This window comes from Hippopotamus amphibius, chromosome 11 (assembly GCF_030028045.1).
Source record: "Hippopotamus amphibius kiboko isolate mHipAmp2 chromosome 11, mHipAmp2.hap2, whole genome shotgun sequence".
NCBI lineage: Eukaryota > Metazoa > Chordata > Mammalia > Artiodactyla > Hippopotamidae > Hippopotamus > Hippopotamus amphibius.
The window spans coordinates 18755896-18773784 of NC_080196.1; the positions used below are offsets into that span (position 1 = coordinate 18755896).

Sequence of the window (17889 nt, forward strand, 5' to 3'; positions counted from 1 at the left end):
TGACAAATCACATTGCCTCTATTTCATTATATACATACCCATGTATGTGTATTTAATAGACTAACAGGTAAGACGAGCCAGACAAAGTTAATCAATATTATTGATAAAATAATTGAAACAGCAATAACACAAGGGAATAGCAATCTGATTAGAAATGCCACCTAGAGGAAAGTTAATTCAATCCAATTTCCATATACTATTGATATTTGACTAAATTAAATATTAGCCAATTGAGAGTTGATGAGAAACAGGCTATACATTTGCAAAAGCCATACTAACAGAATCTCTAGGCTATAGTATATATATATATACATATATATATGTATGTGTGTATGTATTTACGATTTTTAAATTGATATTTCAAATCACTTTTTTAATCCAGCTTTTAAAAATCAGCTGTGGAAGATCCCATACAAGCTAATGCAAAACTAGCAGTACTGGAAATTGAGTTGTCTGTTCACTTCTAGAAAAACAAGCTGTGACTATGGAGTTTTATCAATCAGCATATAATTTACAAAATGCAACTTGGGTAGTATTAGATGATTTCTTTTTATAAATATTGCTAAAAGTTGGCAGCCCAGTTACCTTAGGTTGTATAATTGGAAATAGCAAAGATGGCCATGGAGGTTCATAAATCTTTGAAATTCAAAAATACTGCCAGAAGGTGAGGAAAAAAACACAAAGCAGCATGGACTGACTCCCACTAGAAATTTCCTAGAGAGAAATGTCCCAGGTTAAACATTAGACATTGCAAATATACCAAGTCCATTTAGTTTTCACTCTCCCACAGTCGCTCACCACTTAGTTTTGCCCCCAGCTAACAGGTGGGCTGAAATCAACCTTATTTCAACAAACCAAATATCCAAACTATGCAATCATGGGATGACATCTGAGCTTGATCTGGCTGGCTGCTTACAAAGGAGTCTCTCACAATAATAAATGGCAATTGTCATTGTTGACCAAGGTAGATGCTAAAGCACACTACCTTTATACTTCATGCCGAAATCAACCAAAGGCAAATAAATCACCCTACCTTTAAAAAATGGCTCCACGCGTCCATTTTAAAGTACATGGAAGTATGTTTTATTTTGTACACAAAGATAAGATTATTAGCCTACTACCTGAGGGACAACGATCTTTTTAGTTGTTCTCCAATATGGTGATAGATGTAAGCTGAATTTCACATACATTCTCACCTATGCCTTAAACAACACCACACTTGAGAGGACAGCTAAATGTCTGACAGACAGTCTGGGGCCAGGGCCCTAGTAGAACTGAGAGTCCCATGGGGTCCCAGACCAAGTCCCCGGCTTCATTAGCATGGAGTTCCCACCATGCTGTTCCACAAGTGCAAGGATTTATTGCTGCTCTGTCCTACTCTGGATCTTTGAAACAAAGTTTTCACAAGTTAGGCATTTAAGAGTAAACACAGACACACACACACTCACACAAATCTGTTCTAAATTAAACAGAAATATAATTTAAACTGCTGTTTCTATATCCTAATCAAAAATGAACACATCACCACAGATGACCTCATATGCTTGTTTCTTATCACTGATTCCTCTGTTTCACTTCCCTTATTCCTTTTTTAAATTTATTTATTTATTATTTATTTATTGGCTGCATTGGGCCTTCATTGCTGCACACAGACGTTGTCACACGGACGTTGTGCGAGTTGTGGCAAGCGGAGGCTACTCTTCATTGTGGTGCGAGGGCTCCTAATTGCGGTGGTTTCTCTTGTTGCAGAGCACGGGCTCTAGGCACGTGGGCTTCAGCAGTTGTAGCACACGGGCTCCATAGCTGAGGCTCAGAGGCTCTATAGCACAGCCTCAACAGGTGTGGCCCACGGGCTTAGTTGCTCTGCGGCATGTGGGATCTTCCTGGCGCAGGGATCGAACCTGTGTCCCCTGCACTGGCAGGCATATTCTCAACCACTGCACCACCAGGGAAGTCCCCTTATTCCTTAACACATGGCTGTCTTGGGTTTTCTCCTCTGGGTGTACAATGTGTGGAAAAAAATTGATACATCTCTTTGGATGGCTGCTATATCATGTTGAGGATGCTATGCTACCTCCAGTTCTAAATACAAAAACCACACTCCAAAACAGGAATATTCTCCAAACCTTTACTTTCATGGTGTGGCTTCAAATTTGGTTGCTTTTTAAAAATTCTGGCTGCAAGTGTCAGCAGATCACAGCACCTCCTGCTTATTTACACTGAAGAACGCTCTGAGACTTGAGAAATCACGACAGAAGGTACCAACATGGACTGCTGCCAGTCACTCCGGCAGTTCCTCCCACACACTGCTTCCTCCGTGAGGGAGTGTGACAACCTGGGCCATGGTCCTTATGGGCTTCCCAGGAAGACGCTGACAGCAACCTAACCCACAAAACCTTAGGTTAAAGGGCAACCTCGATTCACCTCCGCCATTTGGGTATACAACTGAAATATGCAAGTCAAAGGAACGGATTTGCATTTTAAAAAAAATGAAAAGGAGATAAGACACTTTGTTTGAATAAATGCTTAGTAGTCTTAACCAATTTTTTTAAAGCTTTCTTTCAATCTGACCAAAATTCTTCAAACTTCACACCACAACTTAATTTTGTTTCCCCCTTTTCGGTACCCAGCTGTGATGGAGAAGACGTAGTCACCATATTCTTTACAAGCAGTGAAGCCAGTTATTCAATAGGTCTGAAGAAACAATTCTCTTCCCTTGGATTAACAATCTCTGGTATTATTTTTCCATCCTTCTATACTTTTTCACATAGCTTTTCTTTTAAAACTTTTTGCAGCGTCCTCCGGCAACAATTACCTTGTTGTAATTTCTGACTGGCACATACTCAGTGTCTTTTGATATCTACGTGGCTAGAGTCCAGCCCACTGCCTGGCACTCAGCAGGCTCCTGATAAACATTCTCAAGAAAATGTGACATCATACATGACCAGCATTCAATAAATGGTCGTGCATAATCTGTCTGCCTTAGCTCTACTTTGCTATTTGGTCCCATTTTCCTATCATTCCTACCATGTGGGAATAATCATACTTCCATCATGAACTGTCCCTTTGACTCACGATAAAATTCAATAAGCTCATTCTAACAATTACCCTAAAATGTGAACCTAAGTATTGATTTCTAGTAGGTGCACTTTCCATCAATGAAAAGTTTAGTATACCTTGACAGAACTTCAAATCGTACTACATATGCCTTAAATTTCAGCTTCTGTGTTTCCAAATCTCATGCACTATAAGAACAAAAAGTTCTTCTGTTCCATAGGTGTTGCTGTTGGTGTTGCCAAAATGACTTTTTTTGTGTGGGGACAAAGGAAATGTTTTATTGAGAAGAGTTATATACTTTAATCAAGTGATATTTTTAAACACACACAACTAGCCAGCAATTTAACTACTTCATTAGATACTTTTTCTATTTTTTTCTTAAAAGGTTGATAATTATTTTATAAATGTTTATTAAATGTCTGTCTTTGCTTAGAACAGCTTATTACTATAAATAAAAAGGTATACATGCTCTAATGTGCACATCTTCCAATTTCACAGACATTCTAAAATCATGTCTAAATGCCAGAGAATGCAAAATATCTGGAACAAATGCCATGGCACGTGTTAATGGACAAACTAAAATCACCAGCCTTTTAGCTTTTGATCAGAGCTGATTAGGGTTATTAATGGATATTTTTCATTAGACCAATATTTTCCAGGTTGACATAAACACTTCTTTCTTCCTCTTATACGCACGCACACACGCACACACACACACAGTTCAATACTGAGAAAAGAGATAAGAAAGTGTGAAAGAAAAATGAAATATGGCCAGTTTTGTTCTTCAACAGAAAACTCCTGTCTTCCTAGAGCCTTGGCAAGGTCATAGTCACCTTGGAATCACCATGACCACTGATGTGAACTGGCTGTCCTTAAAAGAATGCTTCTCACTTAGCAGTTACATTAGAGAGATGGGAGAAAGGTGTAAAATAAGATTGGAAAGGGGCTTCAATTATTGTTGGAAGAACTCACAAAAGTGGGTTTCATTTTCTTTGATTCTTCGATAAATTATTAAACTTGACTAACATAATGTGGAAATCTTTTCCCAAGTTAAAGAAAGAAATATTTAGTTTAACTATTTCGTAGTTCCCCCTTTGAACCCAGAATTCCCAGACTAAAGATTAGTGAGTGAAACCACAAAGCCCCATGCCTTACCCTGAAGTAAGGTTAATAATTACACCCAGTTTAATGTCTAGAAACCCATTCCCAACGCAAAGCCTTTAAGAGCAAATCTTACAGTATATTTCATTGGAGATGATGCCTAATGATTAAACTGAAATGTGAAGCTTTGATAATGATATTCAAAATCTTAAAGACATTCACTGCAGTGTCTCACCAGAAGTACAACTCATGTTCCCACAAACTTTTCAGACCAGGCCAAGTTTTGAGGTTTCAAAAACTCAATGCCTTTCTCTCCTCTCCAAGGTACTCCTGCAGTACTCCACCCCACTAAGAAGAAACAATGTTTATTCAAATTCTCCATAAATAAAATCTAAAATGGGAGATGTGTATGCAAGAAGATTCAATACAATGCTTATCCAACGAAGAAGTTTCCACTCCTTGGGAAGACATTCATTGGTGTCTTCAGATTTTAATTTGACGATTTCTTTTTCAGACAGCAGTTCTCCAAACTGTAGATAGCACACTTAATCATGGATGGATCACTTAGGAAATGGCGAGCCTGACCAGCTCTCCCTTCTTGCCTATCACCGCACTTTACGACTGCGCTCTCCACTAGCAGATAAGGAAGAGCAGGTAGAAGAAGAAGAAAACCAAACAGATCCTTGATTTTTCTTAAATATAAATGTGAGGAAGGAGATAAATTTATCTTTTCTGCTGACTCTTGAGAACACAGATTAGCAAGGTTCAAGGAAACAAAATAAAGCTCCAGAATGAGTTTCCCTGCCCTCTTGTTAAGACAATCAGCCTGCTGCTTGTTTTGGCTCTGCTGAATGCCCCCTTTTTTGCACTTTGTGACATGCTTTAATATATTGTGTTTATGTATCCAAAGAGGTGACTGCTTCAACTTCAATATTCTTGATTCTCACTGTGGTGGCATGAATGGAAGCCTCTGTAACCCCACTAGTAACTCATTTGGGATGTCCTTAAAAGATTAAAGCTTGGTTTTTAATTTTTTTAAAATTGTTCTGTATTAGAAATCAACAGAGGGACTTCATAGGTGGTGCAGTGGTTAAGAATCCACCTGCCAATGCAGGGGACACGGGTTCGATTCCTGCTCCAGAAAGAGCCCACATGCCGTGGAGCAACTAAGCCCATGCACCACAACTATTGAGCCCATGTGCCACAACTACTGAAGCCCACGTGCCTAGAGCCTGTGCTCCACAACAAGTGAAGCCATGGCAATAAAGAGTCCAGGCAATACAACGAAGAGTAGTCCCCACTCACCACAACTAGACAAAGCCCATGTATAGCAACGAAGACCCAACACAGCCAATAAATACATAAATAAATTTATTTTTTTAAAAAAAGAAACAAATCAGTAGAAACTTAAGAGTGGGAGTAGAACAGAAAAGAGAATGACAGAGGGAAAACAAAAAAGAAAAAGGACACCAAAAAGCGAGGTCAAATACTGGAACCTGAATTGGTATATAAGACCAAGCTATTTTTAAGAATGAGGAAGTCTGATATTAAGTTTTGAGTTGTTGGCACTTCTACATTACCTACAAAACCCACTCCACTTTTACAAACCATTGGTAAATTTCACCACACACAAACTTGTGGGAACGGGGTATCTGTGTGGATATCATGAGAGGATTTCACCTCTGTGTTGGTGGGGCTTTAAACAAATTATACTAGAGACAATGTGTATCACTGAAAGGTTTAACTACAATTAGTTTTATTTCTGAAACAAAAGCTAGATAGATAGTGACCATGAAGACTTTTAAGTTATTTGAGACATCCCACCCATATGTGAAATGCAGAATCACCAGGCATGCCTGAGGCAAACAAACGTCCCCCTTAACTATGATAAGGAACATTCAAAATATAGAGAATTAAAGCTATTACCAGCCTATCAATGCTAGGTACTATACAGAATTAGCAAACCTCCTAGAGACTTACCATCTAAGAGGCAGCTCTGACGCATATGTTAAAGCCTAATCAGTAAACGACTACCAGGAACAGGAAGAAATTTGTAGTTGGACAAAATCAGATTTATTGATTTGGTGCAGCGAGGAACAGCACTTGGAGAAATCGCAGAATGATGCTGAGAAAGAGGGTGAAGGGAATCATCTTTCATAAGGTTCGGGTTCTCACTGAAGGATTCTGAGGAGGCAGTAAGGAAAACTGATTCAGTTCTGGACTGACTGTAGTTTTGAGGTGACATCAAAAGTGGGCATTTAAAAAAATTAAATAAAAAATAAATTTAAAGAAGTGGGCATTAACTAGGGGTTGTTATAAGGTGAGGGCAGTTTAGCAATTAAAGATGCCCAGTAGGGAATTCCCTGGCGGTCCAGTGGTTAGAACTCCAAGCTTTCACTGTCGAGGGCCCAGGTTCAATCCCTGGTCCGGGAACTAAGAACCCGCAACCCGCCAGCAGCACACCAAAAATAAATAATTGTTGCTTTCTTGTGTCAATCACAAGAAAGCAACAGTCACTGAAAGGGAGGCCCTTATGGCATCTTACAGCTGCTGTGTGACTGGGAGAAGCAGTGTTCTCTGGTAACCTTGCAGCTGGCTTGCTATGTGTCTGTCCTCCAAGCCTGGCTAGTGGCAAGGCTGCCTTTGTTGCTTTTCCATCCAGCTGATTTTCACTCTATCAGAGACAGGCTTTGACCCTTACACAGATATAAGTATTAAAAAATCCTCCTTAATCAAGGAGTAGAAAGGGACATTCTCAAAACCTTAATTCTCAAAACCGGCCAAAAATAAAAGATTCTATTATATTGAAAACCTTTTCAAAACTGGCTGACCCATAAACCTAATCCCAATTACCCTGCCTCGGTCCTCCAAGCATCCCTCTATCCCAGCACATGTGCCCTGGATAATAAATAGTTGGTTTACTTCCCTGTCTCCTCCTCCAGACTCTAAACTCCTAAAAAGGAAGAGCACAGAAGTGTTCATTTTACACCTGGTGACTCAGAGCTCCCAGCACATCCTAAGTGCTCTGTTGCCAAGCTGTCTGTCTCCTCTGTACAGAATGTGTACCAAGGCCTCTTACACAGTGAGACAGAATTTGCTCTCTAAAGAACTATCAAACACTGTCATAATCTAAAAGATTCACTATACAGATGAGAAACGGAGGAGCTGACAGGCAACATCTACAACTCTAGGTCAATGAAGAAGGAAGCTTCTCTTTGAGGAGTTCACAGGTGGCTTTGTTGCCACCTGATAGAGTCAAAAGCACTCAAAATAAACAGCTCAACACAAATGGAATTGAACCCCTACCAAACTGAATCACTTATTATGCGGTACTGGAGATGTTCATATATCTGTCTTTTTCAGCAAGACTGCAGATTCCTGGAGGTGAGAGGTTATGCGTGTTCTGTTCATTTTGCTCCCCTGCCCTCTGCCTACCATGCTGCACAGTATGGGTGTTCTACCAGGTGAAAGCAAGATGGATAAAGCAGAAAAATAGGAAGAACCTCCTTCAGTTAAAGGGAAAGGGTAAGAGCATAATGCCAGCTGGTAAGGAAAAGGAAAGGTATCCCACACGCAGATCAGAGGCTCCCAGTGCCTGAGGACACAGGGCTCCACAGAGGAAAGGAAGAAGCTGAACAGTCGACTTGGAACATGGAAGCATAGAATGAGATCTGAAACTGTGAGGAGAGGAGGGGGAAAAGGAAGCAGAGAGAGGACGAGACAGACATGATAGGGAGACGAGCTATCAAGGTCAGAAGATGAGGACACCGTCGTTATTAAAACCACAACCGAGATGCGGGAAGAAAGATGAAAATAGAGCTTAACACAGTGACTGAGGAATAGAGGCAGGAGTCCAAGGAGAGTCTAGAAGATCTCTGGGCAAGACCTGTGTGTAAGAGGTAAGGAGGGACGTCAGCTCCGAGCACAAAGCGCTGCCCAATTTTGGAGCAGGTGCAAACCACAAGTTACCTTTTTGTTTTTCTTTCTCCCATCTCCTTTTTCTTCTCCCTCTTTCCTCCGCTTCCCCTCCCCCTTCCTCCTGCCACAAAAAGTGTTGGCCAAATAAGGCCACGTACTTCTTTCAGTTAGTGGAATGAGTCCATTAGAGTTCTGCCTTTCTCTGTCCCAATGACATGGCTACAAAGAAGAAGAGGAATAGGACTAGCTGTCCTTTCGGTGTCTCTTCAAAGACGAGACTCATGGAACAAAAAAGCAATGGCAGAAATCACAACAGAACCTAGAACATCGAGGTGACGCACCCATTCTCATTACGTGACCTGTAATCAGCAAGCGGATACTATCGTGTCTCAATTATTAGCTGTCTAAAGAACCACCAAGCTGTATTATGGACTTGGGTGGGGGGCGTTCTGGGAGGAGGGAAGGAGTGCTGCTGACTCCCGGCAACCTCTGGCTGGGTTTCCTCCCACATGTGAAAACCTAGCCACAGTCGTGGGACCCAATGCCACACGTTCTACAAAACCCCAATGAACTGTAAAGGTCCTTCCATTATAACATGTACTAGGAATGATTAGAATTAACATGCTTTATGCAATTAGAAAAACTGAATCACCTACCTTAATGTAGTGGCTTTTATAATGCAACCCCAACCCTGAAAACTTGAAACAATATGAAATGCGTCAGATTTGAGGGAAATGCCCCCAATTTTGATGAATAGATAATTTTACTAACTCTTCATATTGAAACATCTTTGAATAAACATTGTGCTACTACTGCACTGAAACTTGTTCCTTGAAACAACTCTGAACTCTCCAATTCTACGTATTTATGTTCCCACTTCAAAATCATTTCTGCAAATCCCTTCCTGTGACTGGTAGTAAGATGTGTTATCTTACTCCAAAGAATAGCGGTCATCAACAGTATCTTACCAAGTGTGCATTCTTTTCTCAGTAGACACAAATGTTGAAAGGAAATCACCACCTTAGGTCGAGAAAATAGAGTCTATAATATTGTGAAAGGCCAGTGCCTGTCAAGTTTGTTCTCAAATTCTGAACATAGATAGTCCTCTAACTTATAAACTTGTTGAATTCTGAAAGTTTGATGGTTAATCACCTGTGAAAAAGAGAGAGGTATTTCTGCCCAGTAAGAATTACACACACAAAAGTGAGGTTCTCAGCTCAGCCCACAAAAGCCTTTCTGACTTGTGCTCCACCTAAAACAGCAGCAATAAGACTACAGAACCAATAGGGAAAGTGATATCTCTACCGGGAAATGCACTGAGTTCCTATTTTGGATGCCAGGAACCCAAAACTCTCCCATTCTGGCAATGAAACAGGGGTTCCCTTGCTCAAAGCAGGCTTCGCGTCTGGTCATGGTGTGGACTTTGCGGAAGAGGGTGTCTGTGTTGAAGATCAAGACTGGAAATGCAAGGGACTTCCCTGATGGTCCAGTGGTTAAGACTCTTGCCTCCACTGCAGGGGGCACAGATTTGGTCCCTGGACAGGGAACTAAGATCCCACAAGCTGCGCGGCAAGACAGAAAAAAAGAAAAGAAAAGAAAAAAGAAAACTGGAAATGCAAAGAGAGAAGAGTGAATATACTGCTGTCTGGACACTGGGAGGAAAGGTTGGCGGGGACAAAAGTGGGAGTGGGGCTTAGGTGGTTTGGGTGAGTGAGGGAAAGTACTGAAGGTCATGGACACACAGATTGGTTTCTCACCACCTCTTCCCATCATCCTCTGCATCCCCAAAATGATCCCCTTTGGAAGACCTTGTGGGGAAGGACTGAGAAGAAATCAAAGGATACAGCAGGTTCCGTGAAGTTAGAGCAAATGAAAAGGGGAAGGAATCACCAGTAAGAAGTAAAGTGGGAGAGATACAGTGTTCTAGAAGAGGGAGAGATGCTGTCTTCTAGCTGGAGATAAGGGGTGGATTTGTCACATGTAAGATGCGCATTTGTAACTCAGAATCTTGTCTGTATGGTGGCTCGTGCACAGGCCCAAAGTAAAGAGAAATCAATAGTTACTGCCTCAAAGTGGAAGAACAATTAGCAAATTAAATTAAATTGAATGCTTCTTTTGTTAAGGATAATCTTTTTTTTTTCTTTTAAGTATATTCTAAAAATTTTTTGCACACCTCTTGCAATTTGCCAGGCACAATGTCTTCATCAAAGACACTGGAATCCAGAGTAAAAATATGCTCATGCTTTATTTTTAGAAATGCAAACATTTCAAATCCTACTGCAGAAACTCAGCTTCAGTCACGAACTTCAAGCATGTTAGCTTACTTCAAACAGTTGTATGTCCTTTAAGCAAAACTATATCCGGAATTATTTCACTAATGTCTTTTCTTACTATTTGCTACACATATTAACTAGCGGTCATTCTTTAACTGTAACATAAGCACCACCTGAAAATTTTTTATTTTTGTCTACTGGAAGCTATAAATCTTATCATTTTCATAAATAATCAACTTTTCACACATTGAAAATCAAAAATACAAGCAAGATTATTTTAAATAGCGTCTGGGATTACATTTTCCCACAAAGTATTTGAATAACGAATTTAACCTCACATTATTAAAAATACTGCACAATTAAAATTTTTTCTTATGTAGTTTTGGTTTTTTTGTTTGTTTCGTGGGTTTTTTTGTTTGTTTGTTTGGTTTTTTTTTTCTTTATAGAGAGAACTATTTGGTCCTGTTAGGCATAAACACGGTATGAGAGGAAATGGCCAGAGCTGAGGAAGACTCCGTCTCCCTGGGGCTCTGCACTGCAAATGAGGAAAAATTCCTTTTCCTGTTAGCCATTTCTTCCCTGGTAGAACACACCCACTGGTGTGTGTTTAGGAATCCTCACATTTCAAATCCCGCTGCCGAAATTCAGCTTCAGTCACTAACTTCAAGCAAGTCAGCTTACTTCAACGGTTGCATGTCCTTCAAACAAAATTATATCCAGAACTAATTCACTAATGTCTTTTCTTACTGTGGGATCAAAATGGGAGGAGGGGAAGTCTGGGCTGGTGAACAGAATCCCAATCTGGGTTTAACTATCATTCTCCCTGTCTCACTGGGATGTTATTTAAGTCTGTTGCCTTAACTTTGTTTTTAAACTATGTTTTCATCCATAAACTAAGGAATACGTCCTATGGAATATCCACTAAGAATATCCCACTAGGGATCTAGATGCTATGGGGAACGTAGTGTAATAAAGATCTATTTCACAAGACTCACTGCCAGTCTTCATGCAAGCTTTTGGTAACCATGCTCAAGCAAACTCTAATGCAAGTTAAAATGGAGGTGCTTTCCGGATATCACAGGAAATCTTAATAGGCTCCTCTGAAAGCCTCAGGACCAGTCAGGGTGATTCTGGCCATTTCAGACACTGGACTGTCAGAAGCAAGTCAGGACAGGGCATGTATACTGTGGCAAAGATTAGTATCACGCTGCTCAGAATTTCATCCCACTTGACAGGGAAAATTCCTATGGATTTCAACCAGAGAACACGCAGCTAGAAAATGGGAGAATAAGAGCACGTTGTGTCTAGTCCTACACGTCTGAGGACATCTACTCAGTCTGTTTGTTTCTGATAATGATCCAAAGAAAGGGTTATCTCTGCCTTAAAACATCTAATGTCCTATTTATATACATTATATACATTAGACAATTTATCTCTTAGAATGCCATCCATATCTCTAAGACACACCATAAGAAACACAAAGTGGCACCATTACTATTATTTGCATTACCTCTGCATTCACAACTTCCATTGGTCTTTTCTTGATTTCTCCTATGTCCAAGTAACTGGGGGGAGAAAAACAATAAGGGTTTCTTTGATTACTTTTGAGCCAGCTACGTAAACTTCTTTTTAAAAATTATTTAAAAAGTAAAGCAAGCCATAAGAAATACTTAAGCCTAATGCAAAACTCAATAGCTACTAATTGAAAGCAATCATAGTAACAGGAACTGCTTTCAGAGCTGACCCGTCCACTCTAAACTTCAAAGAAACTAGTCTTAGAAACACATACTTCTATTGGGGAACACTTTTCCCCACAATAGTCAGCTACTTACAATACATATGGTGTTTTTCATTTTTATATCAATTTTGAAATAGAGTGGTTTGTGTGTAAAGCTGCTTAACAGTTCTATTAATCACAGACTTATTAGGCCAAAGAAAGTAGTACTGATCCCATGCATTAAGAGTAACAACTGTGAAAAGCTGGGAAATCTTTTTCCCTAGGAGAGCACTTTAATGATCCAGAAATGCTCAGCTATGTGGGATGGTTTCGGCATTGGTTCAGCTAAGAGACTGATGGGTGAACTAGTTAATCTCTGGAGACCCCTACTATTCCATTACTATTTGCTTTATATGTTAACTAGAGATCACTCTTTACCTATAGCATAAGTACAACCTAGAAACTTTTTACCTTTGTCAACTTCAAGCTACCTGTCCATCACTGTGCTTTGCACATAGAAGGTGCTAAATAAATGTTTTAATATTAAAAATAAATATAAATCTAGCATTTAATTTATAACTATAGATAGAAAGATGGATACATTCTCTACCTCAACTACCATAATTGCTGATTTGCCCAAAAAGTTTATATTAGAATTAATTCTGGCTGTTTTATTTTGTTGTTTTTTGGATAAAATGCTTTAGTTAATCCATACCTCTGGAAAGTATCATGTATTTCCCTTACATAAACAGCATTACATAAGATAGTGCAAATTCTCCCTCTATTTAGCAATAAAATGGGTCTTTTGGAAATCTTCAGGGACTGATTTCTGCCATAGTAACAAAACATTCTGTCACGTGCAGGAAAGTGATTTCAGATCCATAAGATTAATGTAGTAGAGTCAACTTCCAAAAATGCACAAGGAAAACTCTGGGGAAAATAATCTCTAGAATTCTCTGCTATAAAATAAATGTTTAATAGTTACCTGAAGTTTAATCACGGTTTCAAAAATATTGGAAGAAATATGAGTAAAAGATATTCAAAAAGAAAGTTGATCATTTTCATTTGAAAAATATTTTTTCCACCATTGCTATCTTCCCCAACATTATTTAGGGTCTACATGGCATGAATCACCCTCAATATCTTTTGGGCTTTCTTTTGTTTTGCCAGTTTCTTCATTTGTTATATAAACTTACAACTGCTAAGCTTCAAATATATTCAGCATTTAAATCTTCTTGATTTCTATCATTATAACCATAGAAACTACCACTTTAACACAAATCAATAAACTATTCATCTGTCAGCAAGGAAAACTAACCATGGACACTGTATAACAAACTCAGGCTTTGTGCGTGTGAGTTAAAAGCAAAAATAACAGTGCAAATCTCTTATATACATATATAAAGAGTGATTTGAAGTGCACTTTCTATTTGGTTTGGAACTGTACCTGTTTTTATCTTTTGAGTTGGTAGCACTGAATAAACAAAAGCATACAAATTATTAAAGTGAGTCTGGAATTTTGAGCTGTTAATAGATTCTGAAGCAGATTTACATTCCCATGAAATTGTTTTGTATGAAAATTATTTAATTAAAAAAATTAACAAAGCATATGATGAAAGGAACTGGACACAGAGATGCTTTGCATTTATATAACACTTTGGTGTTTACAAAACACATTCACATTCATGGTATTTACTTTCTACAACAGCCCTGTGAGGTAGGAATGGTTATGTTCCTTTTTGGTGTTAGGAAACTGACTAGCTGTGTCAAGTGAATTGCAAAAGGATACAGAACTAATAAACAGCTCAGTCTCAAGTCTCCTGATTCTCCCCCTTAAGTTCTAAGTTAATTTGCAACACAGTTTCATTTGGCTCTTCTAAGGAAGTTAGACAAAGTATACTAAAGGAGGTTTCAGGGAAGGGAAATTAAATCCAAGGTATCCCTCACCTACCATAAAAAGAACATCTGGCATAACAAAAAGCAAAACACCTAGAATTCAATGTAAACAAACTTACAGAAGGAAGGATGATATTAGACAACTTCAGTGATACTTCAGAAAATAGTTCTACACATTTAAAATGAGAACTCAAAAGCACAGATTTTAGTTATTTTTTGCCATTCTGAGACCCAAGCTGAATTTTAATTAAAATATATTAAAAACTATGGGGGGATAAAACCTATGGAATATAGAGTCACCATACAATCCAGCAATTCCACTCCTAGGTATATACTCAAAGAGAGATGAAAACTTGTACATACCCAAATAATGAAAATTCGTATTTACCCAAAGAGAAATTAAAACCTGTTCATAGCAGCATTATTCAAAATAGCCAAAAGTGAAGCAATCCAAATATCCATCAACTGATTCGTGGATAAACACAATGTGGTATAGCCATATCATGGAATATTATTCAACAATAAAAAGAATGAAGTACTGATACATATTACAACACCATAAGCCTTGAAAACATTATGCTAAGTGAAAGAAGACAGAAACACAAAAAGTCACAGATTGTATGATTCCTTTTACAGGCATACCTCGTTTCACTGCACTCAACAGATACTGCGTTTTTTTACAAACTGAATCAGGTTTGTGGCCACCTTGTATGGAGCAAGTCTATCAGCGCCATTTTTTCCCACAGCATTTGCTCACTTCATGTCTCTGTATCACAGTTTGGTAATTCTTGCAATATTTCACACTTTTCCATTATATTATATTTGTTATAGCAATCTGTGATCAGTGATCTTTGATGTTACTACTACAACTTGCTAAAGGTTCAAATGATGGTTAGCATTTTTTAGCAATAAAGTATTTTTTAAATAAGGCATGTACTTTTTTTTAGACAATGTTATTATTGCACACATAATAGACTACAGTATAGTGGTAACAAATTTTATATATACTGGGAAACCAAAAAATTCCTGTGACTTGCTTTATTGCAATATTCACTTTACTTTAATAGTCTGGAACAGAACCTGCAATGTCTCTGAGGTCTGCCTGTATATAAAATGTCCAGAATAGACAAATCCATAGAAACAGAGAAACTAACCACTACTGATTAGTAGCTATTAGAGGATGGGGAGAAAGGGAAATGTGGAAGGTACAGGGTTTCTTTCTGGAGTTCATTTAGAGATGGAAACGCTCTAACATTTGGTTGTGGTGATGGGTGCAAAACTCTATGAATATACTAAAAACCACTGTGGTTTACATTACTTAAAATATATCTCAATAGAGCTGTAAAAAATGAAAACCGCTATGGAATATTAAATCCTACCTGTCCTACAGTACCCACCCCCACCAGGAATAATTTCTCTCAACTCCTATATAACTTTATTTTTCTAATTGCATTCATTCCTCTGTACTTTGCATTAAAATTACCGGTGTGTGCCTAGTCTGTCTCCTGTTAGATTGTGAACTCCGAAAGACAAGGAGTCACATCTTATCTTTGTTCCCTTCACAGACCTAAGCACAGCGTGCTAATTCACTGAACACCCACAATAAGTGACCTCCCTGCCAGCAACTGGAGATACGCACCACTAAGGACGTCTGTCCTTGAAGGTTTAACCATCAGGTACCTGGCGACAGATACGTAGACAAATATAGTAAGCCAGTAAACTTTCCCAAGCATTAAGGCAATAGCATAAACGTGCAGGCGGTGGGAGGAGGGTCGCAAAGTGGGGCGCGGTCAGTTCTAGTTGGAATGAAAGGTTGAAAGCACTCTTCTTCACCGGTGACAATATAGTATCCAATACTTCCAAGTGATTTTTAAGAAGTCTTTATATAAACTAAAATGATAGATTCCAACACTGTAAATCAACTATACTCCAATAAAAATAAAAAATAAAATAACAGAAAAAAGTGGAAACAGAGAAAGCAGAACAGAAAATGCCAAGTATCTAACGACGTTTTATGTTACTCTTTTCAAATAGCTAGTCCCTGAATTTTTTTTTTTTTAAGATTCCCGTTCCTTACACACACATTTCAAGTCTGTTCCTGCTGCTCCCTAAGTGAACTTTCTTCTCGCAAGCACACTTTCAACCTCTAATCCCAACTGCAGGGAAAGCTCTGAGCGGCCTCCACCCGCAACAGGCACAGCCCCTGAGCCCACCGAGGTGTGGGGTGAGGCGGGGGGTATCCCTGTCCACCCGAGAAGCCTCTGAAATGACGGGCGGTGGGGACAAAAGGACTCACTTGAGTTTCTTGAAGGCTTCCTGGCCCCCGGCCACGTAGTTGCCCCCGCTCTGGATCTGGTCGAGCTTCCGGATGCGGTGCCCGGTGCGCGGGGTGTAGATGTTCCTGACCGCCCCGAAGGGCGCCTGAACGCCTCCCGTCACCTCCTTGAGGAAGACGTCGAAGCTGGACACCTTCTTCTCGTGGAAGACGACGCGGCGGCCCGCGAAGAAGGGGTCCCCGTTGCGGTACACCAGCACGCTCTTCACGACCGGCTGAGACAGGTGGCTGGACCTGGCGCTGCTGCCGCTCATCTTCCCCGCGGGACGCCGCCTCGACTCGCTTCTCGGCGGGGAGGCACCTCGGCGGCCCCGGCGGCCTCACGGCACGCGCGGCGCGGGGTCGCGTCCTGAAACGCACGGGAAACAGACAAGCCCACGGAGAGAGGCGCAGCCACCGCGCGCGCCCGGCGTCCACCCCGCGGAGACCCCGCAGCTGCAGGACTCTCGGTGCGCATCCAAGTATTTCACCGGCGTCTGCACAACCAACCAATCAGCGCTCGCGGTGCGCGCGCCCCACACCTGTGTCACTCGCTTACCTGCGGAATCGAGGTGTAACCACCGCTGCACCGGAGCCGCGCCCGGGAGGGAGAGAGGTGGGAACACACACACACACACACACACACACGAATTATAAAATTATAAATATGATGAAACTTTCCTCGCCTGGCTGTCTCACCTCTCAAACCCCTGTTTGTTCCCAAAATAAAGTAATTAGGAGTTCTGGCTGGAACTGCCCGCATTTTTCTTTGCTGAGATTAATGCCTAAGGTGCATCGAGAGAGCGCGAGGAGTCGGCGACCCCTCGCCCCCGCCCCCATGAGCTGCGCAGCCCCGCGGCGAAGCGCCCCTGGGCATCGTTTGAACACAGCGGGCAGGGGCGCGAAATCGAGTCCCAAGGCGGGGGGACGGCAGTGGGGGGGGGGTCCCCGGGAGGCGCCCGCGGCCGGAGTACCTACCGACACCCGAGGCCCGGAGTGGGGGAGGGGCGGCTCGGGCCGGGCGGGGGTGGGGGGGTGGGGCTCGGCTGGCACCGCGGTGAACTCGGCGGCGGCCACGCGTTGCGCACGCTGTTCCTCCCGCTGCCGTTGCCTCTGCGGGCCTCCCTCACCCCGGGGGGGCATCGAGTTGTTCTTTTGCGCCGTTTCCATAGCAACCGCAGCCACGCGCAGGGCGCGGAGTCCGTGAGCTAGGCCTGGCGCGCTCGTGGATCCCTCGGGCTTTGCCCGCCACCCCCGGCACAGAGTCGAGGAGTGAGTGTTTGGGAGGGAAGAAGGGGAAGAAGGGGAAGCCTGGGTGGCGTTATCATGCGGTCAGTCTATAAATGGACGCCTGCTGGGTGCCAGGCGCTGTGCTAGAAGTTGGGGGATACAGCGGCACAGCGAAAAATATAGTATTTTGAGTGCCTACCATATGCGTAACTGTATGCCAATAAAAGGTTTTTTCACTGCCTCAAGAAGGCTAAGTGGCTCTCTGTGCCCAAGAGCCCAATCCCTTCTGTTTGTATAGACTGGATCTGTGTGGGGGTAACATGGGGGACAGGAGCTTTGAGAACTCCAGTAAAGAGGTGCTTTGTCCAAGCTACTCTGGGACA

At 41.2% G+C, this 17889-nt stretch overlaps 1 protein-coding gene across 1 annotated transcript in view; it reads right to left on the minus strand.

The window, feature by feature from the left end:
* DCDC2 (doublecortin domain containing 2) overlaps window positions 1–16551 on the minus strand; it is a 150634-nt gene extending 134083 nt beyond the window's left edge. The window contains exons 1-2 of the mRNA XM_057699345.1: window positions 16259–16551; window positions 11860–11914 (exon numbers count right to left, since the gene is read on the minus strand). Of these exons, the coding sequence (XP_057555328.1) occupies window positions 11860–11914; window positions 16259–16551 (348 nt within the window). The remainder of the gene's footprint in view (window positions 1–11859; window positions 11915–16258) is intronic.
* Window positions 16552–17889: the final 1338 nt, after the last annotated feature.